The following is a 26,208-nucleotide window of genomic DNA, read 5'->3' on the forward strand; positions in this document are numbered from 1 at the left end:
AAGAAGGATTGACGATCGAGTTGAGGTGCACTACGTCCACTGTCAAAAGTGTTCTGAGCAGCTGATGCTGGAGGGGATATCTATCTGGTGAGGAATCTGTGGGAGGAGAATCCATCAAAACAACATTACTGGTGAGTAATTTATCCTTCTACAGCTCTTTCCTTCTCAACTACCTTCTGCTGTACCACTCTCCCATCTCCCACTACTCTCTACACTATACTCCACTCTACTCTACACTCTACCCCTCCATCTTCCACAAACACCTTCCTTTCACTCTCTAAGTGTTTATGGAAATTACAGCAGAGGATTAAATAGGAACGGGATAGTGGAGGAAGTGCTAAATTTAGGGTGATGGGGCGAGGGATAAGTGCTGTGAGGTTGTCATAGAGAGTTAGGGGAAGAGGAGAACATGGCTATGTGGTGGCATAGAATGCTCTGAAGTGGTTCTTCAGAAAGGAGTCGAGCTAGGAGGTTGGATTTAAATAGGATAGAGGCAGAGTAATGTGGATCAGGAGAGGAAGATCATTCCATAGTAAAGGAGCGAGGGAGAGAGCAGAAACGAAGATGAGAATTAGTTTAAAATGTGCCCTTTGTCTTACTGACCAACCTAACTGATGACGGGCTGGAGAGGTGGAGGTAGCGGTGAAGCGGGCATGGTTGAAGAGTGTATGGACAACCAAGTTGAGTGCTTTGTGAGAGGTAAAAAAGCATAGTTGGGCAGGCCATAGAGGAGACTGTCACAGTAGTCAGATTGACAGAGTACTAAAGAGGAAATTCAGTGCTTAGCAGTGTTGAAGGGGAGAAGATGTCTTATTTTTCTGATGTTGAGGAGATTAAGCCTGGTCACAGTGGCAGATTTGGAGATGAAGAGCAAGAAGTTGAGATGTGTATGACAACCAGGTTGCGAGAAGCAGAGTAGGGAAGGTGGTCAGGAGAGAAGAATTGACCAGATAGAGAAGAAGCGAGCATGTGTGGATGGAAGTAGAGAACTTCAGTCTTAGTGGAGTTGAGCATGAGTGCATGAGATACCATCCAGTATTTGATGGCGGAGAGACAGTTAGAAATGTTTAACTGTAGCTAATCAGATAAGGTAGGAAACGAGAAGATCTGTGTGTTATCGGCGAAGAGTTATGATATGATATGATAGTTCATTTATGTAGCGCCTGTACACAATGTGTTTCAAAGCGCTTCAAGACAAGGGAGGGAACAAGGGAAAATACAATGACATTCTTACAGGCCATGAATGGTAAGGATGTGAAATTAAATATCATACTCAGCCTGACGACATTTCAGAAAGTGCAAGAGCTAAGACATAGATAATGAAGGGAGGGGAAGAGTGGGAAGGAAATGGAAACAGACTGGCGACTACCGTACTAGGCCTGGTGACATTTCTGGTAGAGCCAGAGGAAAAAAAAAGGTGAGGGGTGCAGGAAAGGAAAGGGAGGAACAAAATAAGCGACTATCATACTAGGCCTGACGACATTTCAGATAGTGCTGGAGGGGGGTGTGAGGGGAGGAGGGAGGAGACAGATGAGGTTGCTATCATGCTAGGTTCAGGGACAATTCTGATAGAATACGTGCATAGAAGAAAGTTAGGGGAGGAGGGGACGAGTGGAGAAGCAAGAGGCGAGATCGAATACAATTGCAGAAGTCAGTAGTAACACATAATGTTGCATGCCAGGATACAAGATGAAGGTGGAAACAGCATGATTCAGGGCCACCATGAGTACAAGATGCAAAGGAAGTCCAGCATGAGAGTTGAGAAAGGGTGACGCACCATGAAACAATGAAGTCCATACAAGTCAAATCCCGCATTGGCCACAAGACGGTGATGGTGAAACCAGAATGTATCAGGACATACTCTTGCAGAAGTAGGCTGGAGGGGGAGCAGGCTAGAAGAGTCAAGCAAAACAGGCAACACCTGTGTGCGAGAAGGGTGGGGGGCACAACGGAACATTGATCTCCTCCTATGGCTTCTCGTATTAACAATGTGTCAGGAGCAGAGGTATAGAGAGTGAAAAGAGGTGGACCCAGGACTGACACTTGGGGAAACACCCACAGTAAGGTAAAGCTGTTCCAGGACACCTGGAAGTGTCTGGGTGCGAGATATGAACAAACTAAGCAAGGGCCATGTCCCTGATACTTAGGAGAGAAAGTGTTGAGGGATGGTTGGAATGATTGATGGTAATGAAGGCTCCCAGAGAGGTTCAGAAGAATTAAAATAGATGAACGGTTAGCATGATAAGTAGAAGAGCTGTAGTTGCTGACTTTGAGGAGGGCTATCTCAGTAGAGTGCAGTGGTCGGAAGCCAGATTGAAGAGTATACACCAGAGGTTGTGTGTGTCAAAGAAGTCAGTGAGTCGGTTGAAAAATACATTTACGAGGATTTTGGAATAGTTAAGTGGAAGAGAGACAGGACGAAAGTTGGCATGACAGGCAGGATCCAGGCTAGGTTTCTTAAGGATAGGGATGACAGTAGCCTACTTGTAGGATGATGGATAAGTGGCACTGTCAAGAGAGAAGTTGAAGAGGGAAGTAAGATATGGAGCAACACTAGGATCTAGGCGCTGGAATAGAGGGTCGATGGGGGCAAAGGAATGGTTAGCCCGGAGGAGAAGGGCAGGAAGTGACGGCAAAGGAAGACCTTGTCGCTTGACCCAGGAGAAGGGTAGAGGTGGTGGATAAAAGTGAGAAAGTGGGGGTAATAGAAGGTAATTTGCAAGGGTATTTAGAATGTTGGAAATTTAGAAGAAAAGTAGAGAGCAAGATCATTAGTAGAAAGAGTAGAGGAGATGGAGGGGGGTTTAGGAGGTGGGTGAATTGAGTTAACAGGTTTTTGAAGGCAACTAGTTTGAAAGGATTGAGATGAAATGAGGCAGAGTTAGAAGTCATTTTTGGCAGAGTCGAGAGCAGAGAAGTTGTTCAGACGAAAATGTCGAATCACCTCTCCCTCTCCCTCCTCCTCTTCCTCTTCCTTTACCTTCCGCTCATCCTCATACCCTCCCCCTCTCAACATCCTCCCTGCCCACCCCTTCCCCCTCGCACAATCCCTTCTCGCTCTGATCTTATCCACCTCCCCACTGTCAATCCCTCCAGTATCATCAACATTGCCCTCTGGAATGCCCGATCCATCTGCAATAAAGCCGCTGCATCCCTTGATCTGTTCTTCCGACTCAACCTACACTTCCTTTGCATCACCGAGACATGGATCCCCTCATTCAATTCCACTGTTCCTGCATCCCTGCATCTCTCCACCCCCTCTTCCACCTTCTTTCATGTTTCACGCCCTTCGGGTCACGGAGGCGGCGTCGGTCTCATTTTTCACCCTAAATGTCATTCCTCATCTCCTACCTTATCGCTCCCTACCTTCTCCTCCTTTGAATTTCTCTTCAAATACTTCACTTCCCCTCACGCAATCTCCTTCTTAATTATTTACAGACCTCATGGCCCCCTCTCTTCCTTTTACAAAGACCTGGACCATCTTCGCTCTCATTTCTCCCTCCCCTACTCCTCTCTCTGTCCTCAGCGATTTCAACCTCCCTCTCTCAACCGCATCTCATTATTCCCCTCTTCTCTTCTTACTTGACTCCTACCTCCTCTCTCCCCTTCCAACCCCCCCCCCCTGGCTCCACTCTCGATCTCATCTTTCTCTCATCTTACTCTTCCTCCCCTGTATCGTCTCTTCCCAACTATCTCTCCAACCACGCCTTACTCTCCTTCTCCCTTACTTCTCCCCCTCCTCATTGTCCTCCCCCTCTCCCTCCTCTCCCTCCTTCTCTCGTCGCGATCTCTGCAACTTCAACCTTCTCTCTTCCTTGACTCCTGTTATTCCGCCCTTCCCCCTCTCCCTGACTTCTCATCCCCCTTGGCCGACGATGCCCTCTCCTCACTGTCCTCCTCTATATCCTCCAGTCTTGACCATCTCTATTCTCTTACTTCCTTCTCACCCTCTCACAAACCTCCCCAACCCTGGCTCTCCTCTCATCTTCAGTCCATGCGTCGCCTCCTCCGTCGTCTCAAACAACGCTGGCTCAAATCCCCTTCTCTGACTAACCAATCTTCTTACATCTCATGTCACTCTCTCTACGACTCTTGCTTCACATCTGCCAAGCGCTCCTACTATTCTAACCTCCCCCACTCACAAGCTTCTCACCCCGCCGTATCTTCCAGACCCTCTCGCCTTCTTTCCCCTCCTACTTCTGACCCTTCCACGAACTCTCCCCTCTCTCCCTCAGACTTCTTCTCACCCAAAATTCTCACTTCGCCAAAACATGCTCTCGTCTTCTTCCTTCTCCACTCCTTCCCCCTCCTCCTCTTCCATCTCTGCAAACTTATCCACCTTCTCTCCTATCACCCCAGCCTGTGTCTCCCGTCTCCTGTCCAAAACTCACCCTACCGCTGCCCCCTCTGATCCCATCCCCACCTCCCTCATCCCCAAAGTCTACCCTCTCCTCATCCCCTACCTAACCACCTTCTTTAACATCTGTCTCTCCTCTGCTACCTTCTTTTCAGCCTTCAAACACGCTACCATCATCCCTATCCTGAAGAAACCTTCTGCTAGTCCTCTTCTTGCCTCCAACTTCAGACCAATCTCCCTTCTCCCCTTCATCTCTGAGCTCCTCGAGTGCCTAGCCTAGTCTCAGCTTTCATCTCCTCTCACTCCCTCCTCCCCACCTCTCAGTCTGGTTGCTGCCCTAAACACTCCACTGAGACTGCTCTCACCTATGTACTCAATTCTCTCCTCACTGCTCGTCACGTTAAGAAATCCTCAATTCTCATCCTCCTTGACCTCTCTGCAGCCTTTGATACCGTAGATCACCCCTTACTTCACAGCACTCTGTCCTCCTTTGGCTTCAAAGGCTTGGTCCTCTCCTGGCTCTCCTCTTACCTCTCCAACCAATCCTTTACTGTCTCCTGGGGCAGCCGCACCTCCTCCAACTTCCCCCTGAACTATGGCGTCCCCCAGGGATCTGTACTTCGACCTTTTATTTTCTCTCTCTATACCTCCCTTCTCGCCCCGTCATCTCTTCTTTCAGCATCTCCCACCACTTCCCCTCCTTTTGAGTAAATTGTTCAGCATACTGTACCACTGGTTTGTTTCATGTTTTTAAAAATGCTTCTTTCATTATTGTACCTTGTTGTTACACTGTAAAGCGCTTTGGAGTAAAGCGCTATATAAACTCAATAAACATAATACATCCCTCATTTGGGGCCATTATAGTGAACAAGGGCATAAGGGCTGCCGTGGTGTCCCCCACACCCTTGCTCGCTATAATGCCATAACGTTTTAAAAAAAAAAGAGGACCCTGCAGCACTGGCTCCCATTCACTTAAGTGAAGGGAATCAGCGTCGCAGAGGGATGCAGGAGCGGCAGCAGGACATGTGCCTCCCAAAGATAAATAAAGGGGTGTGTGGGAGCGGGTTGTCGAAAATGTCTATGGGAGACAAAACCGAAAGTTATTTTCGTTCAAATAACTTTTGTTTTTTTCTCCTTCTGACATTTCTGAACAATTCATGGATATCCAATAACAAGTGGTACTTGACAGTTTCAGCTAGGCACAGGTAGAAGAGACATAGTCTGGGACCCTTCCCAACTCCCTCACCCTGCCTATTGACCAGAACTGGCTCTGCCAAGCACACTGAGGGCAGGACTAGCTATGGCAAGCACCGTGGTAGGTCTCCTGCCCCAGGTTGATAGGAGTATCCATCCCCCTCCTAACTGGGTCAGGTCCCTAACCCTGGCACACAGCCCTACCTACCTCTGTGTAGATGGCTTGTACACACGATGTGGTGAACTGAGGTCATGGGGCACTGCTATTCCATATATTTTGGCCGACATCACGTTCGTGTCTGGGTGCACAACACCAGGCTGGGCTGACACAGAGCCACCCTGTGCCCTCTGGTGGGTGAAAAAGATTTTGTGGACATCTGGTGCTGAGGATAGAATATCCAAGATGAGGAATTTGTGGAAGTACTTTACTGGATGGTAAGTGAGTTGATATTCTCTGGGTCTTAAGGGCTCTGGTTCTATCTGGTACTGAATTCTTGGCTAGACGTCCACTGATTCTCCATGAAAAACGTACTTGTGGTGATAGGGCATTTCTACCCACAGACTGGCACACTGCTTCTCTATCCACCTAAGAAAGGGTCTGCAGACTAGTGTAACTTGGGTGCAAGAATACCATCTGCTTCACTCATTGTACCTATGGCAGTGATTCAAATGTATAAGGAGATGGCAAAGGTTCAGAGATTCTCTGGCATAAAGGAAGATATCAGAAGCTGCTTTCTCGTGAAGGCCCACTATCTTAAATCGTCTTTCTTCCTTATCGTTCAACCTTGCCATGCTAATGCCAACAGCTGGCCTTGCAGACCCAAAGGTGTGGTGTTTCAGCCGTGGATGCTGGAACGTCTTCCTGAGACTTTTTCTTTTTGTTTATTTAGGAGTTGGAGGCCGAGGGACGATATAGAGAAGCAGAGTACCACTACCTGGAAGCTAAGGATTGGAGGGCGACGGTGAACATGTACAGAGTTACAGACATGTGGGAAGAAGCATATAGGGTAAGCCCTTGAAGAACATACTTCAGAGTAAACGAGTGGGGAGAGTGTGCACTGGACCTGCCTCTGAGATGTGGGGGATTTATGTATCGGAATAATTGGGTGAATAATGTGCCTCAGAGTTATCGGGTGACAAGTATGCCACTGAGTTAGTGGGTGTTATGCCTTCCTTAGAGAAGCAAGTAATGAGCATGTGCCCCTGGGTGTTTGTGTGATAATCATGCATCTGATTAAGTATGATGAGCATGCCTCAGAATAAGTGAGCGATGAGCGTGCTTCAGAGTAAGCGGGTGATGAGCGTGCCTCCAGAGTAAGCGGGCGATGAGGGTACCTCAGAGTAAGCGGGCGATGAGCATGCCTCAGGATAAATGGGTGATGAGCATGCCTCAGGATAAATGGGCGATGAGCGTGCCTCAGGATAAGCGGGCAATGAGCGTACCTCAGGATAAGCGGGCAATGAGCGTACCTCAGGATAAACGGGCAATGAGCGTGCCTCAGCATAAGCAGGCGATGAGCGTGCCCCAGAGTAAGTGGCCGATGAGCGTGCTTCAGAGTAAGTGGGTGATGAGTGTGCCTCAGGATAAGTGGGTGATGAGCGTGCTTCAGAGTAAGTGGGTGATGAGCGTGCCTCAGGCTAAGCGGGTGATGAGCGTGCCTCAGGCTAAGCGTGATGAGCGTGTCTCAGGATAAGCGGGTGATGAGCGTACCTCAGAATAAGCGGGTGAGGAGCGTGCCTCAGAAAAAGCGGGTGAGGGGCGTGCCTCAGAAAAAGCGGGTGAGAAGCGTGCCTCAGAATAAGCAGGTGAGGAGAGTGCCTCAGAATAAGCAGGGTGACGAGCATGCCTCAAAGTAAGCAGGTGATAAGCGTGCCTCAGGATAAATGGGTTATGTGCCTCAGGATAAGCGGGTGATGAGCGTGCCTCAGGATAAGCGGGTGATGAGCGTGCCTCAGAATAAGCGGGTGATGAGTGTGCTTCAGAGTGAGTGGTTGACGAGCGTGCCTCAGAGTGAGTGAGTGGGTGACGAGCGTGCCTCAGAGTGAGTGAGTGGGTCATGAGCGTGCCTCAGAGTGAGTGAGTGGGTGATGAGCGTGCCTCAAAGTGGGTTGTGAGAGTGCTTCAGAGTGAGTGGGTTGTGAGTGTGCTTCAGAGTGAGTGGGTTATGAGTGTGCTTCAGAGCGAGTGGGTTATGAGTGTGCTTCAGAGCGAGTGGGTTATGAGTGTGCTTCAGAGCGAGTGGGTTATAAGTGTGCTTCAGAGCGAGTGGGTTATGAGTGTGCTTCAGAGTGAGTGGGTTATGAGTGTGCTTCAGAGTAAGTGGTTTCTGAGTATGCCTCAGAATAAGCGGGTGACGAGCATGCCTCAGAGTAAGCGGGGGATGAGCATGCTTCAGAGTATGTGGGCGATGAGTGTGCTTCAGAGGAAGTGGATTATGAGTGTTCTTCAGATGAAGTGGGTTATGAGCGTGCTTCAGAGTAAGTGAGTGGGGGATGAGTGTGCTTCAGAGTGAGTGAGTGGGGGATGAGTGTGCTTCAGAGTCAGTGGGTTATGAGTGTGCTTCAGAGTCAGTGGGTTATGAGTGTGCTTCAGAGTCAGTGGGTCATGAGTGTGCTTCAGAGTGAGTGAGTGATGAGCGTGCCTCAGACTAAGCGGGTAATGAGCGTGCCTCAGAATAAGCGGGGGATCAGTGTGTCTCAGAATAAGTGGGCGATGACTGTGCCTCAGAATAAGCAGGTGATGTGTGCCTCAGAATAAGCGGGTGATGTGTGCCTCAGAATAAGCAGGTGATGTGTGCTTCAGAATAAGCAGGTGATGAGCGTGCCTCATACTAAGCGGGTGATGAGCGTGCCTCAGAGTAAGCGGGGGATGACTGTGCTTCAGAGGAAGCGGGTGATGTGTGCCTCAGAGGGAAGCGGGTGATGTGTGCCTCAGAGGGAAGCGGGTGATGTGTGCCTCAGAGTAAGCGGGTAATGTGTGCTTCAGAATAAGTGGGTGATGCGTGCCTCAGAATAAGCAGGTGATGAGTGTGCTTCAGAGTAAGTGGGCAATGAGTGTGCTTCAAAGTAATCTACTGATGAACCTGTCTCTGAGCAAGCAGAAACAGTCTTGCATGGTTGCTGCATAATAACATCAACTACGTCTCCATCTACCACAAAAATGGGTCTAGTAAACACTTTACTCAAATGTTGAATATAGCTGACAAACCTCTAATTCTGCCTGTCAATGTTACATTTATTGAAGAAGTAATCAGAATGTAAATACACAAACTAATAGTGCACTACTAAAACAGGTGTACACTAAATATACAATGTTATTAGAGCCCTTACATTCATTAAGCTGCATTAAATATTGACTAGGAAATCCCTCCTCCCCAGCTGGATTCTAGAGCAGGGAAAACCAGCAGAGACCGACTAAAGATTCTGATAAGGTGCCCTCTGAATGCAGCAGTGCTTCACATCACTAACTAGGGGGCCCTTTCCAGGCACCTCAGCAAGTCTGTGTCACACACCATCTATATTTTTGTCAGCTGCAGGCTACAAGCACCCTTTCTGAGGAGACAACCGTGACAATACTGTACACACACATCTGTTTCTTTGAGTTGTGGCACTTGGGAGTAGCCTGGCTGCAACGCCCAATCACCCGTCAGTCACCTGAACAATAAAAGAGAACGTTGACTTCATCTGTGTGACACTTTGGGTGTTATCCCAATTCAACACGGGTAAGGGAGCAGATGAACTCTAACTTAAAGCAGTGCTCGTGTCTTCCAGGGAGCTGTGCTCTTACCCTGACACTAAAAAAAAAATATGACTTTAAAGGGAAGTTGTGAAACACAAACATGAGATAATTTGAGTATCTGCAAAAACCCACATCCTCTTTGAACCTGATTATCCTTCTGTCTGCAACCTTTTGGGCATCTAAAGAGCTTCTGAGTCCCTCCACCGTACCCCGTCATACTCCTTTCCTAAACCTTTCATTTCTTCAATAAGCAACTTTCTGTCATTGCTTTTAATACAAAAATTTGCCAGGGGCTATACATGGAATAACCCCTCAGGTTAAAGGCATACCAGAGAAACTATATGCCCTCCAACTCAGAAGAACACCTGAATTGCATGTTAAGAAGCTCCCTCCATACCCAAGGTGGGGTGCCCCATGAAGGTTTCCAAGGGAAAAGCATCCTATTCCTGGAACATATTCAGCTACCCCATAACAAAACCAACTAGCCTCACCTGTCGCTCATCAGCATCTCTCCTCATAGGAACTGTCAATTGCCGTCAGTCCTGAGACTTAGTTCAGTCACCTGGCACTCAATATTGGTCTTCCCCTGTTACACAATTCCCTGGTTACCATCCTGCCCCCTTGGCCTCTCATGGAGGTGCAGACAAGCTAATGAAACCCACTGATGTCTAAATACAGGTCCAGGAAAACAAGAGAATGAACCCCTTGTAAACCATTATACAACTTTCAAAGGAAAACATGCAGTGTCACATTAAAATGCAGGTTGTGGTTGCCCCCCAAATGTACTATGGCAGGGGTCTGTGACCTTTGGATTTCAATTCCTATGATCCCTCTCCATTTAGTAAGCTGGCCAGGGTTAATGGGAGTTGTAGTCCAAAACTTGTGGAGAGCCAAAGGTTGCAGACCCCTGGAATAGGGTATCACTACATAATACCCCCAACAAAAATATTGCCGTAGATATGGCTGTTTGGTTCGTCATAGGCGATATTTTTGTTGGGGATATTATGTGGGAGCAGGGGTTGCGGGGGTGTCCCCCGCACATTAAAAAATGATGCAAATTTTGCCACAAAAATATGGCGATGTTTTTGCGGCGGAATTAACACATGGAACCTGGAATAGCGAGTTAGACGCGGGTCATGAGAATTCTCAGAGTGAGCAGATGATGAATGTTGCGTCAGAATAAGCGAGTGATGGAGGGCCATCCGAGTAAGTCATTGATTGGGAATACGGATTGGGCAGGGATGCTGAGTGCTGGGGAGTCACTGTTCTGCACCCAACATTAATAAGAGTGAATGTTGGAGGCAGAAGCAGAGCAGAAGAATCCAGTAGCATCGTAAGAGTTCTCCACCACTGGAACAGTGGCACTGTGATGAATGTTAAAAGCAATTTGCTGAATGCAGAGTGATGCTTGCGTAAGTTCATTGGCATGGGACTGCAATCAATTCTTGCCATACACTAGATTGCGTTATGGTTTGATTGCGACATCTTTACATTGAACCAATGTTGCTGTTTCTTTCACACGTCGAATCTGATTGCTTCCAGGTGTGAGTGTTCTTGAGATGATTTCCCTTTGAAATGTTGGGCCAGGCATTGGACGGGAGTGGTGGCAGCAATATGTCATGTTTGAAAAGGTCTTGTTGAATGTGAAGTCTAGTTCTCCTACTGGTAGAAGCACATTGTTGATATATTTAAATAGGGGTGTGTAGAACTGAAGCAGAACCTTGTTTGTGTTCAGAAGGAGAGCAGAGTAGAAGAGGGGCTTATGGTCCTTAGTAGGGATATCAATTGGTTAACATTGGGAAGATTACCAGGAGGAAAGGGTCAGAATTTAGTTAATACTTGGTACTCGTTTGGAAGGGGAGTTGAAGTTGGAAGTTGCATGGCCTTAACTTGGAGTACTTTGTTTGTATTTGCAAACATTTGTGGAGTTGAGTGTTGGGTTGCATGTGGGATTTTTCAGGCATTGCTTGGGTCTTATGCCACGACGAGGAAGGCGGGTTGAAGAGCGCAGAGGAACTATGTTGGGCATGTTGCCGTTATCAAAGAGTCAATGGGGTCTATGGGAGTGGGAGTCTCCCCACTGATTTGCACATCCTCTTTTAGCATTTCAAGAACATCAGCTGAAATGTCATGGCACGCAAACCTTTAACACTATCAGTATGGATTCTGTTCCATTTGTGTAAACTAAGTATCGGACAACAGAAGTACAGCCAGACTTAAAAAGTTGCATTCACTTAAAATGTAACATTTGGATAGTGAAAGTGTCAAAATAAATCAGAAATAGGCCCCTTTTTATCCTTTTTAATCCAGAAATAGGCCCCTGGTCTACTGCAGTTCTGGGACTTTCAAGTGCATTTTATTGGTACAGGGATGATTCAGGTTATCATTAGCTGGCACTGGAAAGGACTATGTGGGTTCTTGTGTGAGTAAAATGTCATGCATTGAGGAACCAATGGTGGAGTGGTGGTATATACTCCATGCGGATCTCTTCAAGTGGTGTGCCAAGTGCATGAGATATGAGATGGTCCTTTGAACGCAGAGTAGCATATTGTACCATGGTTTGGAGGTTCACACTGCTGTACCCAAGCAGGTCACTGAGATATGTATCCATGTACAGTCTTATACATGACCACTGATGGAAGCAGTTGATAACCGCAGTGTGCCTCATTAAAGTTGCATTAAAGAGTTGGGGATTTGTGCACATTGGATCATGGGGAGGTTAATCTCTAAAAAGCACTGAATTTATCTTTTTTATTGTTCAGGTGGCCAAAACCCATGGAAGTGCAAATGCACACAAGCACGTGGCTTACTTGTGGGCAAAGAGCTTAGGGGGAGAAGCAGCCGTCAAACTTCTGAACAAGTTCGGCCTGTTGGAAACTGCTATTGACTATGCTGCTGACAACGGGTGAGTAAAAGCCTAAATGCTTAGTCTTTTACCCTTCCCAAAGGTGTAGAACCATGTGTTATGCATGTGAGTGCATCATGGGGACCAATCTTTAGACTTACCACATGCTGGAGTGAGACAGGTTTGCTGATGTGCACAAACCCAAGATGCATGGGAGGTGGAACTTGAGAGCCTTCTAAAACCTCTTGATGATAGCCCTGGCTTTAGTGTTGTTTAAGAACAGGAGAAGGACCACTGGGCTGGGCTTCAGACAATGATAGTAGTATATGTATGTGGTACTAGCTCTTGTCCCAAAAATAATGCACACTAAGCATAGCAGCCTGCATTTATTTGCCAATTTCAGAACCATGTTTTGTCCTTCCTGTGTCTATGTCACGCACGTCTGGGTTTAGACACTGCATTCAGACCGTCAGACTGGTCGAATTCAGGATGCCACAATCTCCAACAAACTGAAAGGGTAGGGGGACTTGTCAGGCCTAACACTGGTGAACATTCCCATTTGGCTTGTTAGGGCAGAATTTCATATTTGGGGTTCATACTCCCTAAGTGTGTAGGTCGCCTACACTTTTTGCTGGCTTTCATGTTTTTTTATACTTTTTTTGGTGCACTTGGGACATCTACTGAAGTACCCGTGTCACTGCATCCCTTTTTCTGGTGGGATGCTCTAAGTAGTGCCTATGAACAGAGTAGAGTGTTTTTAAGCACCCCGTGTTTGTCACAGGGTGATTCTATCTTGCTGAAAATGTGTCCTGGAGTACGTTGGTGGCAGCTGTGCCTTAGTTTACTGCATTAGTAGCCCAGTACACCTATATGAAAGCCATTGGGGTGCTAATGTTTTTTCAATCTCTACTTCTGGCCTTTTGTTTTGTGCGGCTACAAGTCATGGCCAAAAGGACTGCTTGCTGCTACAAGTCATGGCCAAAAGGACTGCTGTTTGTTTGTATATTGATTTTTATAGCTCACCGAAACCCAGGGGTATCTGGCCGCTTTAGCAAAAGTTACAAAAAGGACATAAGCAAAGTTACAGGCAATACATACAATATATGCAGGAGAAAACGAGGCTAATACAGTAAAAAGACTAACACAGGCTCCAAAATGGCATAAACAATGTTACAGGCAATACATACAATATGTACAGGAGAAACCGAGTCTAATAGACTAGAAAGGACTAGCACATTTGGGCGTTATTGACTGTGGTTAGACACAAGAGAACATGAAACAATACACAGTGAATAAGAATCAGACCTAGGCATAACATTTGTCCTTCTCAGACAGCCAGTTTATGGTATTTCTCCTAAAGTTAGGGAAGGAGTGGTCGGATCCTATAGCGGGTGGTAGTATGTTCCAAAGTTGCGCTGCCATAACCGGAAAGCTGCTCCTCCTTGCTTTTTTTAGTTTGTACATGGGCCCTAGCAGTCAGGATGAATTAGCCGATCTGGTGGGGCGTGATGCGGATTTTAAGGCAATTTTCTCAGTAAGGTATAGTGGGGCAGCGTGATTAAGGTATTTGCGGGTTAAAGACACTGGGCCTCATTACGACTCAGGCGGTAAGGGGTTTACGGCGGCGTAAACAGCGCCGACCCTTACCGCCTGATTCCGAGGTCCCTTAGCGCCATGGAGGTTTTAACACCTGCTTTTAGCAGGTGTTAAAATCCATGGCGCTAAGGGACCTTGATGTTAATTACGCCACCGTAATTTACGGTGGCGTAATTAACGCCTTCCCCACTCCCATTATGCCCTATGGGGCAAAAATGGGAATGGGGAAGGGTAAATGGGGATTGGGGACTTACCGCCCCGCCAACCTCGGAATGGGGCGGTAAGTCCGCCAACCACCATGGCGTAAACGTACGACCCAGGCAGTAACTTACCGCCTGGGTCGTAATGAGGCCCACTGTTTTAAGCTGAATTTTGTCATTGGTGGACAGCCATTTATACTGTCTCCTCGTCTCCGAGATATGTTCTCTCCTCGATATACTCAGAGCGGTTCGAAGTGCATTGTTTTCAAGAATTTTGAGTTTATTGACAAAGTACTTACCTGCCCCTAAGTATAGTGCATTGCAATAATCCAATGTTGATAGAATGAGGGCTCTGGCTAAGATAAGACAGCTCTCATTAGAGAGAAAGGGTTTGCAGGCCCGAATCAATAGAAACCTAGCGTTTTGAACTCTTTTACCACTTTGATGTTGTTCCCGTCAATGTTGAAAGAGTCATAATTGTTGCTAAGTTTGATGAGGTTGGCTGAAGAACCTAGAATCAGGAGCTTCGTTTTATCATCATTCAGACAGAGGCCATGAGAGGCCAATCATGCCTGGATGATTAGATACATTTTATTCACTAAGGCCAGGTCTGTATCATAGTTTCCAGTGAGAGGTATGAGGATCTGGGTGTCATCTGCGTAATTAGTGTAGTTGACACCCAGATGATCAAGGTCGTCAAACAGAGGCTTTATGGAAATGTTATACATGGTCAGTGAAACACAGGAGCCTTGAGGTACTCCGCATGTAATTGGGATAGGGTCAGCTGCCGCTGAAGGACAGAAAACTCTCATAGTCCTATTGTTTAGAAATGACTGGATCCATACTATAGCGTCCTGGGAAAAATGGGCTGCTGAGGCGAGGTGATTGCATAACACTTTGTCGTCCACCAAATCAAAGGCGGCAGACAAATCCAGAAGTAATACCAGTGCAGTTTTCCCCTTATCTTTAAGTTCATCAATTTGGGTCTTTAGATCAATCAGCGCAGTTTCAGTGCCGTGTTGTGGCTTAAAGCCAGATTGAGGAGTCCCTAGGAGATGATTCCTGGATCTGAAGGTATGCTACCTTGTCTAGTATCTTTAGTAGGAACGGGACAGTTGTGATCGGCCTGTAATTAGTGGGCATGGTGGGGTCTAGAGATTGCTTTTTTAGGAGGGGTAGGACCCACGACTCCTTTAAATTGCTAGGGACAGTACCAGATGAGAAGGAGGCATTGATTTAGTTTTGAGATAAAAGGAGCCAAGTCTCTGGCGGCATCTTTAATGATCTGAGCAGGGCAGCTGTCTCCTTGGCACCTTGAAGGTTTGAGAGAAGCAATAATGTTTTCTACCTCAAGGGTAGAGACTTTGGAAAATTTAAAACGGTGTGGAGGTTTAGTAGTATACACTTGGGATTTATGGTGAGTGCCTTTATTAGGTAAGTTATCTCTTTTGTCCGCTATGTTGTTTTGGAGAGTGGCGATCTTACCCGATAGGGCATTCTGGATGTTGGTACAGCAGACTTTATCCTTTAGGCAGGTGTCTGTTGGGGGGATGAGGGCTTCCATCTCTCGAAGGATAATTTAGGCTCATCCTGAGCCCACAAATGCATCCTGAGTTTACTGTTGGATCACTAGACAGTTCTACATGCCTCCAGACATGCCAATCAGCGGTTCTATGTTCCTTCATCGCCAGTCTTTTTTCCGATGGTTTTTTTCCAGATGATGTGTTTTTTTTAAAACTCAGCGAAAAATTTTATTTTTTATTTTGGGGGAGATGCGTACCCCTTTCCCAACCCCCCTTCCCCTATTTATTTTAGACTATTCCCTACCTCCCCCACCCCTTATATACCCTTACCGACCGACCCAGCCCCCATATGTTTGTTGATGAGTTTTTTCGAGAAAGAAAAAGTCGGAAACAAACCCATTAAATAAAGGACTGACGATGAATGAACGTTATACCCAATCAGCATCGTCCGTAGGGAGCATGTATGTATGTGTGTGTGTTTTTGCAGTGTTTACCTTTGTGTGCTATCCAAGTGTGATTGCTGGGCTGGCTTTGTCTAGCCTCTGAGTGAATGTGTTATCAGTTATCAGTGGGAGATCCTGTGCTGCAGAAGACTGCTGTGAAGATGGGCTGCTGCTGAGCATCCTCTTTTGGCTGTTCTGGCTGGGCCTGACTCCTTTTTGCTGTGCGTGATGCTTCATTTCCTTCTTGCCGTCCTCCTAGCGGTTTGGACTGTCTGTCATTGGTGGACTCATCCTCGCCTGCATTGCTGCATCCCTGGTAACACCCTCCTGGCCCAAGTGCTGAGTAGTAGGGGGGTCTTCCTGGTCTCAAAATTAGAGTGTATTGCTGCTGCTCAGCCTCATCTCTGTCATGGGACATCTTGTGTCGCCTCCAGCCATTGCCTCTGTCGTGGGACTGTTTTTCATGCTGGTTGTACCATCCTGCCCCCTGACCTGACCCGACCTGTTACACTTGCTGGGGTCTGTAAGGCTCTTATCGCTGTCAGTGCTGCTGCCAAGTTTTTTGCCTTGCAAGTCATCCCTCAAGGTGTCTTCTTTGTTGGACCTTAGTTGTGTTTCTCGTTGGGTCATGGGTTCCAGTGACATCTACCCAGGGTCCACAACCGCTGCTAGCCAGACCTAAACACGACACCCAAGCTCACTAGTTAACCCACCATTCCTGGGCCGAATTCGAAGCAGCCAGCACTGTGAGTACCTGTCCCCAGGTCCTGGGCTCCCGATCCTGTAGTTGGTTCAATACTCAGGGGCTCCCCTGGGTCCAGGAGTAATGGGGTTGTGAAGGCCCCCTTCTTCCACTGATCTCAATTGTCCAAAGTGGGCCTTGTTCTCCCTCTACAATAAGCTCTTCCTAGCCTGCTGGTTCTTGAATTTTGGCCTTGAACTTCTTTGGGCTACCCTTGGGCTCCCCTCATCCTGACTGCTTCCCTCTCCTGCTGCACCTGTGTGGGTTCCTAACTTTCCGGCATTACCTTGGAAGGCATATATAGGGTTCTCCAGCATGGGGTCTGGCATGGATTCACATGCTCATATTCCCCGTCGTCAGGCTGGGAATCCTCGGTAAAGAAAAATCAGTATCAGTTTTGTTTCTGATCTGTCTTTCGTAGTAGTAACCAATCACTGATCTCTGCGTCATACTGACCACAGCCAATGACTGCCATCTCCCTAAGCCCCGCCTCTGGCAGCCATCTTCAGATTTTTACCGCACGTTCAAGTGTTGGGATCCTCGTGCTATTGCTCTCGAGCTTTAGTGCTTTTTTCGCGCTTTTTCTTAGGAAAATTTTCTCTTTTTCGGTCAAAAGAGCCTCAAGCTCCACCGTTTCTTTATCCGATCAACGGGGACCCGTGTCGGATTCTTCTACGCCCCTCAAGGGTGAAGATTTCGTCGAGCCACGCTTTTGGAGGACTCCAGAAGTTTCTCAGGCCCTTCTCGATCATGGCCCAGGAGAAGGGAAGCTCGACGCCCGGAAAGCTGTTCAGGGTCTGCCCTGGATGCCAGCTTCAGAATGTCTTTAAGGAGGACGAACACTCCCTTTGCCTCTACTGCCTGCATGAGGACAAGACGCACGTGGAGAAGGACTGTGCGTTTTGCGGAAATATGAAGGACCGCCATCTGCGTCTCGCCAACTGGCTGGAAGGGAAGAGCCCGTCAGGCGAGAAGAAGAAGAAGAAGAAGTCCGAGCAGTCTTCTAAGACCTTTGAGGGCGCCCCGGCGACGGGGGTCCAACAGAAGGCCAAGCACCGCGAGTCCGCTGGCACCGGGAGCGCAGAACGGTCGGGCTCTACGGGCGCCCGCCAGGCAGGGTGCATCCTCCCCGGCGCCATCAACCACGAGCCAACGCTCTGGCTCGGGTAAGAGGAAGGCCGAGCACCCGGCGAAGCTCCTGGAGAGACCCCGGTCGTGCTCGAAGGCCCCAACGGAGGGGGAGCGAGGCAGTGACCCTCCCCCCAAGGAGAAGGTGGTGAGCGCACCTAAGGTGGTGAAAGCCTTGATCCATCCGGCCAAGGCCTCTATCGAGACAGTCGCGGCGGCCCTGGCTCAGCCTGTGGAGGCTACACCAGTGGTGGCGACCTCGGGGCCCAGAATCTCCCTGCCACCGCGGAGGGAGTCCTCTTTCATGCCCATCGACAGGACCCCCGTGAAACCTCCGACGGAGAAGAAAAAGAGGGGGCAGGAGGTCGTCATGGGTTTGGCCTCAACCTCTGAGGAGGAGCTGATCGAAGTCTTAAGCCACGGCGTTGGCGTGGAAGAAGACCATCCTGTCGGGAGGGACCCCGACGTAGGCGACGACGAGAACGTCGAGGGTGACGACGGGGCTCCTGACCGCCCATCGGAATCCCCTCAACCAGTGCCGCAAGACAACTCGGCGGCCATTTTGTTGGCTATACAGTCCTTATGCTCGGAGATAAGGACGAGACTGCCGTTACCACCAACGGAGGAACCGCTCCCGACAGGGGACCCGGAGCCAGGCCCTTCTGGGAGCCCTCCTCTTAAGAGAAGAAGGATTCATCCTCCACCTCCTTTTCAACCATCGCGCCCTGCTCAGCCCTCCTCCCCGTCCACGACACGTGGGGATGATACGGGGACTGACACGGCCGCGACGGGTACAGACAACGAGGTTTACGACGAGGATCTCCCGTCGTCACCTCCCCCCCCCCGGGCTTCCCCGCCCGACGAGATTGGATCGTTTCACGCCATGATCGCCAGGGCATCTGAGCTTTTCCAGCTCTGCCCGGAAAAGAAGAAGAAGGAAGGTTTCCTTTATCAACGGCGCGAGACCAAGAGGAAGACGGTCCTCGCTGTACCTCCACTGGACGATATCTGGGATGAGGGTCTCTCCCTCCTCAAAAACCCATCCACAACGCCGGCGAGAAGGGATCGGTACGAGAAGAAGTCGTCTCCGCGGCGGCCAGGAAGAAAGCGGGGGGGGGGGCTCGGCCTCTACGTCAACCTCCCCGCCGGACGGCGAGGGAAATAAATTGGACACGATGGGACGCAGAGTCATCTCATCGGCAGCGACGACGATTAAGGCTGCCAACGCCTTGGCTATCGTAGCCCGCTACGACAGGGAGTTGTGGTACAAACTCGCCCCCCTGCTGGACTTCTTACCAGACGACAAGAGGGCGGAGGCCCTAGAGATCTTGCAGGAAGGAGAAGTGGCGTCGGACCACGCCATTACGATAGCGACGGACATCGCTGACACTGGATTTCGCCAGTTGGGCAACGGCGTGTGCCTTAGGCGGCGTGGATGGCTCAAGGCTACTGACTTCCGTCAGGACGTGCAGACCAGAAAACAGTGGATGATTCCCTACAAGCCATCAAGGCGGACACGGAGACGGCCCGGGCTCTTGGTGTTCTCCAGCAACGACGGCTGCTCTTTCGGAGCGGCGGAGGCAAACAGGGTGCCTCCAAAGGTTCCGGCGGCGGATTTTCCACCTATCGTCAAGCGGCCCATTCGTCGTCGCAGGAAGCCTACATGGGACGAGGCAAGTCGGGCGGACCCCGCCGTCGTCGCCAAGGAGGACAAGGCGGCAAAGCCTCGTCGAAGCAGGACTGAACCGGCCGTGGGGTCGGGCCCCCACCAAAGCACCCCGGTGGGAGGCCGGCTGGCGAGCTTCGTCAGCGTGTGGGAGTCCATCTCCACCGACCGTTGGGTGCTGGGCGCCCTGGCTCAGGGTCACGCGCTCGAGTTTCTAAAGAGGTGGCCGCGCGTCCCCCCTGTGGCCAGGAAGGAACATCACGTCCCTCAACTTCTCTTGGAGGTAAAGGCGATGCTCAAGAAAGGCGCCATCGAGCTTGTCCCAAAGAGGCTTCGGGGCTCCAGAGTTTACTCAAGATACTTCCTCGTGAAGAAGAAGACGGGAGGATGGCGTCCCATCCTGGACCTATGACGAAATTCATCAAGGCACAGAAGTTCCGGGTGGTCACCCTCCAACACGTCCTGGGTCAACTGGAGGAGGGCGATTTCCTGTCGTCGTTGGATTTGGAGGATGCCTACTTCCATATCCCCATCCTAAAGGGACACCGAAAGTTTCTCAGATTCGTGGTCCAAGGGCGTCACTACCAGTTCAGAGCCCTTCCCTTCGGATTGAGGTCGGCACCCAGGGTGTTCACCAAGTGCCTCGCACCGTTGGCTGCGCGGCCGCGCCTGGAGCGGATCCACGTCTACCCCTACCTGGACGACTGGCTCATCCGAGCAAAGACGAAGGAGCTTGCCGCGGAGCACACGGCAAGGACCGTCCAACTACTCACGGACCTGGGATTCTCCATAAACTACGCCAAGTCCCACCTGGTGCCCGCGCAAGACGCACTGTTTCTGGGAGCGAAGCTCGACACAGTGTCGCTTCTGGCCTCTTCATCAGAGGAAAGGACGAGGGCCATCTTGGGCAAGGTGCAGCAGATGCTGGTTGCGGACGCAGCCAGGATGAGGTCCATCCAAGTCCCTCCTCAGAATGATGTCTTCTTGCATTTATCTCATCCGCCTGTGCAGGCTTCAGATGCGCCCGTTGCAGGAGTTCCTGGACGCGCGCTGGATCCAGACGACGGGCAGCTTCGAGGACAGGATCACACTCGACGAGAGTTTCCGACGAGCGATCCGGTGGTGGGGCACCCGCGCGCATCTGACGGCGGGCATGGACTTCCAGACCCCGGGCCACCAGAAGACAGTGACCACGGATGCCTCCCTGGAAGGGTGGGGAGCGCACACCGAAAACCTGCACGCGAGGGGTCTTTGGCTGCCGGCGGCGAGGTCCCTCCATATCAACGTCCTGGAACTCCGTGCAGTGTTTTGGGCCCTCAGGTCCTTTCTTCCGTCCCTCAAGGGCAAGGTGGTGAGGATCTTCACCGACAACACCATCACCATGTTCTACATCAGGAAGCAGGGCGGTACCAGATCCCCAGCCCTGACCAAGGAGGCACAGGATCTGTGACATTGGGCCGTCGCCCAAGGGATGTTTCTGGTGCCGTTTCATCTGGCAGGAATAAAAAACACCATCGCCGACTCGCTCAGCAGAGAGCTACGCTCGTGCCACGAGTGGGAACTACGACAGGATCTAGTGGACCGCCTCTTCCGATGGTGGGGCACACCCCAGATCGACCTGTTAGCGACGGCGACGAACTCCAAGTGCCGGAGGTTCGCCAGCAGGTTTCCCCAGCCGAGGAGCATGGGCGATGCTTTCTCGTTCCCCTGGGAGGGCCTGTTCCTACATGCGTTCCCTCCATTGCCGCTGCTGATCCGGCTCATCAACCAGCTCAAGAGGTCACGGTGCAGGATGATCCACGTCGCACCTGCGTGGCCGAGGCAGATATGGTTCCCGGACCTTCTGGACTTGTCAGCGTCCCCGCCAATCAAACTGCCAGTGGACGCGGATCTTCTCTCCAGGGAAGGAGGCGCCATCCTCCATCACGACCCGAAGTCGCTGAACTTGCAGGCCTGGCTCCTGCAGCGTTAGAGTTTGGAGGTTACGACATACCGGCCGACTGCAGAGAGGTTCTTGCAAAGGCCAGGGCGTCCTCAACTCTTAAATGCTACGGACACAAATGGAAGAGGTTCTCTGTCTGGTGCCACGCACAGAAGATTAACCCTCTACGGATTACGGCTCCTCAAGTACTGCCGTACCTGCTGACGCTGGCCAAGGCTGGACTGGCGCACGCTTCCATCAAGATTCATCTTGCTGCGATCTCCCGATACACCAGAACCACGGGACAGACGTCTTTGTGGTCTCATTGTCTGGTGAAAGAATTCATGAAGGGACTGTTCAGATCGTTCCCGCCGGTGAAGGCCCCGGCCCCGGCGTGGGAGCTCAACGTGGTGCTGACCAAGCTCATGGGACCTCCGTTCGAGCCTCTGCACTCGGCTCCGTTGAAGACCCCATGCTGGAGAAGGAACAAGTTACTTACCTGTAACTGTTGTTCTCCAACATGGGTCTGGCATGGATTCACATGCGAACCCTCCCGCCTACCCCTCTGCGGCTCTTCACTTGGTCATACTGCCACTTCACGTGCTACCAAATCTGAAGATGGCTGCCAGAGGCGGGGCTTAGGGAGATGGCAATCATTGGCTGTGGTCAGTATGATGCAGAGATCAGTGATTGGTTACTACTACGAAAGACAGATCAGAAACGAAACTGATACTGATTTTTCTTTACCGAGGATTCCCAGCCTGACGACGGGGAATATGAGCATGTGAATCCATGCCAGACCCATGCTGGAGAACAACAGTTACAGGTAAGTAACTTGTTCCTTTGTTGATTCCTATCAGAGAAACTTCTGAAAACCTCTGAAAGTAGAGTTTTTGCTAATAGCAGTAATCTTATATACATTGTAGTATAACAAATCACTGCAAGTTCATGCTTACCAATAAGATGCTTTAATGCTACAAGCTGTAATTGCGGTGTGTTATACTGGGAGCTTTTTATGCCCAGTACTGTGAATCTCATTTTCTCTACTGTTTGTTGCCCCTCTGGGCCTGTTTCCTATACTGTTTTGATCCCCTCTCCTGCTACCTTTCTAGGAACCATATAGGCATCAAACTCCCCTGTTTGGGTGTTCTGCTATATTGTGTTTTATAGAGTGAAGTCTAATTTATATTTGTATCTCCTTACTGTGTTTTTCCTATATACTTGCTTTGTTCGTATATTTTAAAGTACTTATTTGACAGTGCTTCATTCTAATGCAATACTAAGTAAGTGGTATATATATATATATATATATATGCAAAACAGAGGTGGGTCTGGGAAACTCTCTACCAGCACAAACACAGCCCATTGACTTATTCTTGGGTGGATGGCCCCTGGGAGAGTCTCAACCAAGTCTTTAGCTCACTGTTCTTTTCACAGAGAAGAAATTTCCCCACATATCAGTCTTTGTCCTGCCCAGGGGCAGTCCAGCACCGAAATGCTAGGCAATTCTCCTCTGAACAAGAGTACCACAGCAACCCCATACACGTGTTTCAACCTTGTTGGGCATCATCAGTGAGGTGAAGCTGCGCCCCTCTAAGAACAGTGAGCAAGGTGTCCACGTCTGGATTCCCCTGGAAACTTAGGGTGAGACCCAAAGTTACTTGGTATGCAAAACAGAGGGGGGTCTGGGAAACTCTCTACCAGCACAAACACAGCCCATTGACTTGTTCTTGGCTGGATGGCCCCTGGGAGAGTCTCGACCAAGTCTTTAGCTCACTGTTCTTTTCACAGAGAAGAAATGTCCCCACATATCAGTCTTTGTCCTGCCAAGGGGCAGTCCAGCACCGAAATGCTAGGCAATTCTCCTCTGAACAAGAGTACCACAGCAACCCCATGCACGTGTTTTAACCTTGTTGTGCATCATCGGTGACGTGAAGCTGCCCCCCTCTAAGAACAGTGAGCAAGGGGTCCACGTCTGGATTCCCCTGGTAACTTAGGGTGAGACCCAAAGTTACTTGGTATGCAAAACAGAGGGGGGGTCTGGGAAACTCTCTACCAGCACAAACACAGCCCATTGACTTGTTCTTGGGTGGATGGCTCCTGGGAGAATCTCAACCAAGTTTTTAGCTCACTGTTCTTTTCACAGAGAAGAAATTTCCCCACATATCAGTCTTTGTCCTGCCCAGGGGCAGTCCAGCACTGAAATGCTAGGCAATTCTGCATAAATTAACTTTGGGTTTCACCCTAAGTTAACAGGGCGATCCAGACGTGGACCCCTTGCTCACTGTTCTTAGAGAGGCAACAGTTTCACCTCACTGATGATGCCCAACAAGGCTGAAACACGTGTATGGGGTTACTGATGGTACTCTTGTTCAGAGAGGAATTGCCATAGCATTTCGGTGCTGGACTGCCCTTGTGGGCGGGACAAAGACTGATATGCGGGGAAATTTCTTCTCTGTGAAAGGGACAGTGAGCTAAAGACTTGGTAGAGTCTCTCCCAGGGGTTATTCACCCAAGAACAGGTCATTGGGCTGTGTTCGTGCTGGTAGAGAGATTCCCAGACCCCCCTTTGTTTTATATATATATATATACATATATATATATATATTAGTGCGTCGACCGCCACACTATAGCTAAATTGAGTATCAAGTTCCATAGGAAACCCGGAAATTGAATTGCTAATAACTTTTGACTTGCATGACAGATTTGGCTGATATTTTGCAAACAAAAAGTTTGTCACAGGGGGCCCCCCAGACTGGAAATTGTGGTAAACATCCATTAAAAAATGAAAAGGTTATTAAGAAAGCATAAAAAGCTGTTTTTCGGACTACTCCATTTCATTTCCCCATAGAGAAAAAAGTGAAAATGTCTGCGCAGCGCACAGCAAAACCAGCTGGACAGAATTGGACCAGGTATGAAACAACTTGGTCGCGAAGCGTTGACTCCATTTCCGGGAAGGGTTTGAGGTTATTCCGTCTAGTAGTTGTTAAAATATTTGACGGAGAAGGGGGTGTTCCCATCTCCCAAAATTATAGCTATATCTCCCATGGTGCTTTGCAGCAGAGAGGCTTTTCAGAAATGAAAAAGCCACCATTTATTTTGTTTGTTCAATGCGAGGGATAACCAACCAGGGTTATAACCAGGGTTAGCTAAAAACAGAAAGTGGAACAAATGCCATTTGGAGGAGGAAGGCTGGGGCTAATAGTCATGGGCGAAAACCATGGCTAGTAAGAAAGAAAGGTAGTGTTTTAAAATATACAGTGGGCATGGCCGAAAACCCTGGCTAGTGGGCCCAAAAGACATGTATAAAGCATCTGTGGCCACCTAATGGGTCCAAAAGAAACACATTGGGGCAACAAGTACAGTGGACACGGCCACTGGCCATGGTTAGTGGCCCGGTAGTGTTTTAAAATATACAGTGGGCATGGCCAAAGGCCGTGCTCACTGGCCCGGGCCAAAAGCCCTGGCTAGTGGGCCCAAAAGACATGTATAGGGGCCATGGTTACCTAGTGGATCCAAAAGAAACATATTGAGGGAACCGTGGCCCGTAAAAAAACGATGGTATAACAAAACACTTGTAATTCACGGAAAAAAACCTTAGTTAAGGTACAGTTAACTTACAGATTTAACATAACAAAACCCTTGAAATTCAGCTCGTGTTGGAAACCATGACCAGCTTAACTCGGTGCCTTCCCGTTGCAAAGCCCATACATATTATAAGAGAAGGGATTCACAATGACACACAAAATGGCAATATCGGGGACATCAACGGGAGCGCGCCAAGTTAAGCTGGTCATGATTTCCAACATCTGCTGTATTTCAAGTGTTTTGTTGCGTTAAATCTGCGCAACTTAACTACTTAACTTAACTAAGGTTTTTTCAGTGAAAAAAAACCAAATATATATATATATCCATATATCTTCACAAAACGGAGAGAAACCCTCGAAATGACATTGCACTCACAGAATTATGTTTCATAAGAAATTTTGAAACAAGGGGGGTGCTGGAGAGCCCTGCAAAATAGCTGCGGTTCTGTGAGCTTCTGAGAAGTCCCATAGATCCGGACAAAATCCGGGCGACTTCTGATTTGCTGCATCTAAACAAAACAGCTGGTGCGGTGCGTAAGTGGAAGGCAGATGCCCATAAAAAATTTGGACGAGAATCGCGCCATGGCAGCCGAGAACGGAGCGGGCAAGCTTCAGCACTTTGAGACCCCGACCTGGCCTGCCTGGGCCGGTGCAGAAACGCTGCGACGTGAGGTGTGGGGCGGAGAAACATAGCCCGTGGTGCCTGCAGAGCACTAGATGAGGAACGGGGGGCACAACCCCGAAACGTGGCGAAGGAGCATAGATCAGGTGTCGCAGTGGCAGCGGAGACCCATCCAACTTGGTCCAATGGTCCAATGCGTGGAGCCGAAGTCGGGCCGCTGCAGGGAAGTGCGCAGTGATTACCCTTAGGCACCGGAGCGGTCGCGAGGAGCGCACTGCCTGCATCCAGACATCAAATGCACTGATATCCGGGGCCGGCAAACTTGGAGGCTGTCGGTGGCTGGTGCATACCTGCTGGGGTGGTGCCCTGGATAGGAGGTAGAACCTCTGGGGGTTGTGGGTGGAAACGGGCCGGTACATTGGGTCCCATTCCTAAATTCCTCCTCCCCCGCCGCCCCTGCACCCCCCTCTTGACTAGAAGGAACTGAGGGGAGAACGGGAGGGCCCCCTCAGCGGGACAGCCCTCGGGTGGCAAGGGCTGGACCGGGACACCGAGCTACACACCTCTACGCAAGTGAGCCAGGGGGAGAGGGCAAGCTACTGCCTGAACAGGGCTGAGTGAATTACTGAATTTGACCCACGTGGG

The 26,208-nt window shown here is 49.5% G+C and overlaps 1 protein-coding gene across 2 annotated transcripts in view; it reads left to right on the forward strand.

Annotated features, from left to right (window-relative positions):
* IFT172 (intraflagellar transport 172) overlaps positions 1-26,208 on the forward strand; it is a 1,218,930-nt gene that overhangs the window by 820,374 nt on the left and 372,348 nt on the right. For both annotated transcript variants that reach the window (XM_069605452.1, XM_069605451.1), the window contains exons 29-30: positions 6,442-6,558; positions 12,053-12,195. In XM_069605452.1, the coding sequence (XP_069461553.1) occupies positions 6,442-6,558; positions 12,053-12,195 (260 nt within the window). The remainder of the gene's footprint in view (positions 1-6,441; positions 6,559-12,052; positions 12,196-26,208) is intronic.

The sequence above is a fragment of the Ambystoma mexicanum genome, chromosome 4p (assembly GCF_040938575.1).
Source record: "Ambystoma mexicanum isolate Mex_15411 chromosome 4p, UKY_AmexF1_1, whole genome shotgun sequence".
Taxonomy (NCBI): domain Eukaryota; kingdom Metazoa; phylum Chordata; class Amphibia; order Caudata; family Ambystomatidae; genus Ambystoma; species Ambystoma mexicanum.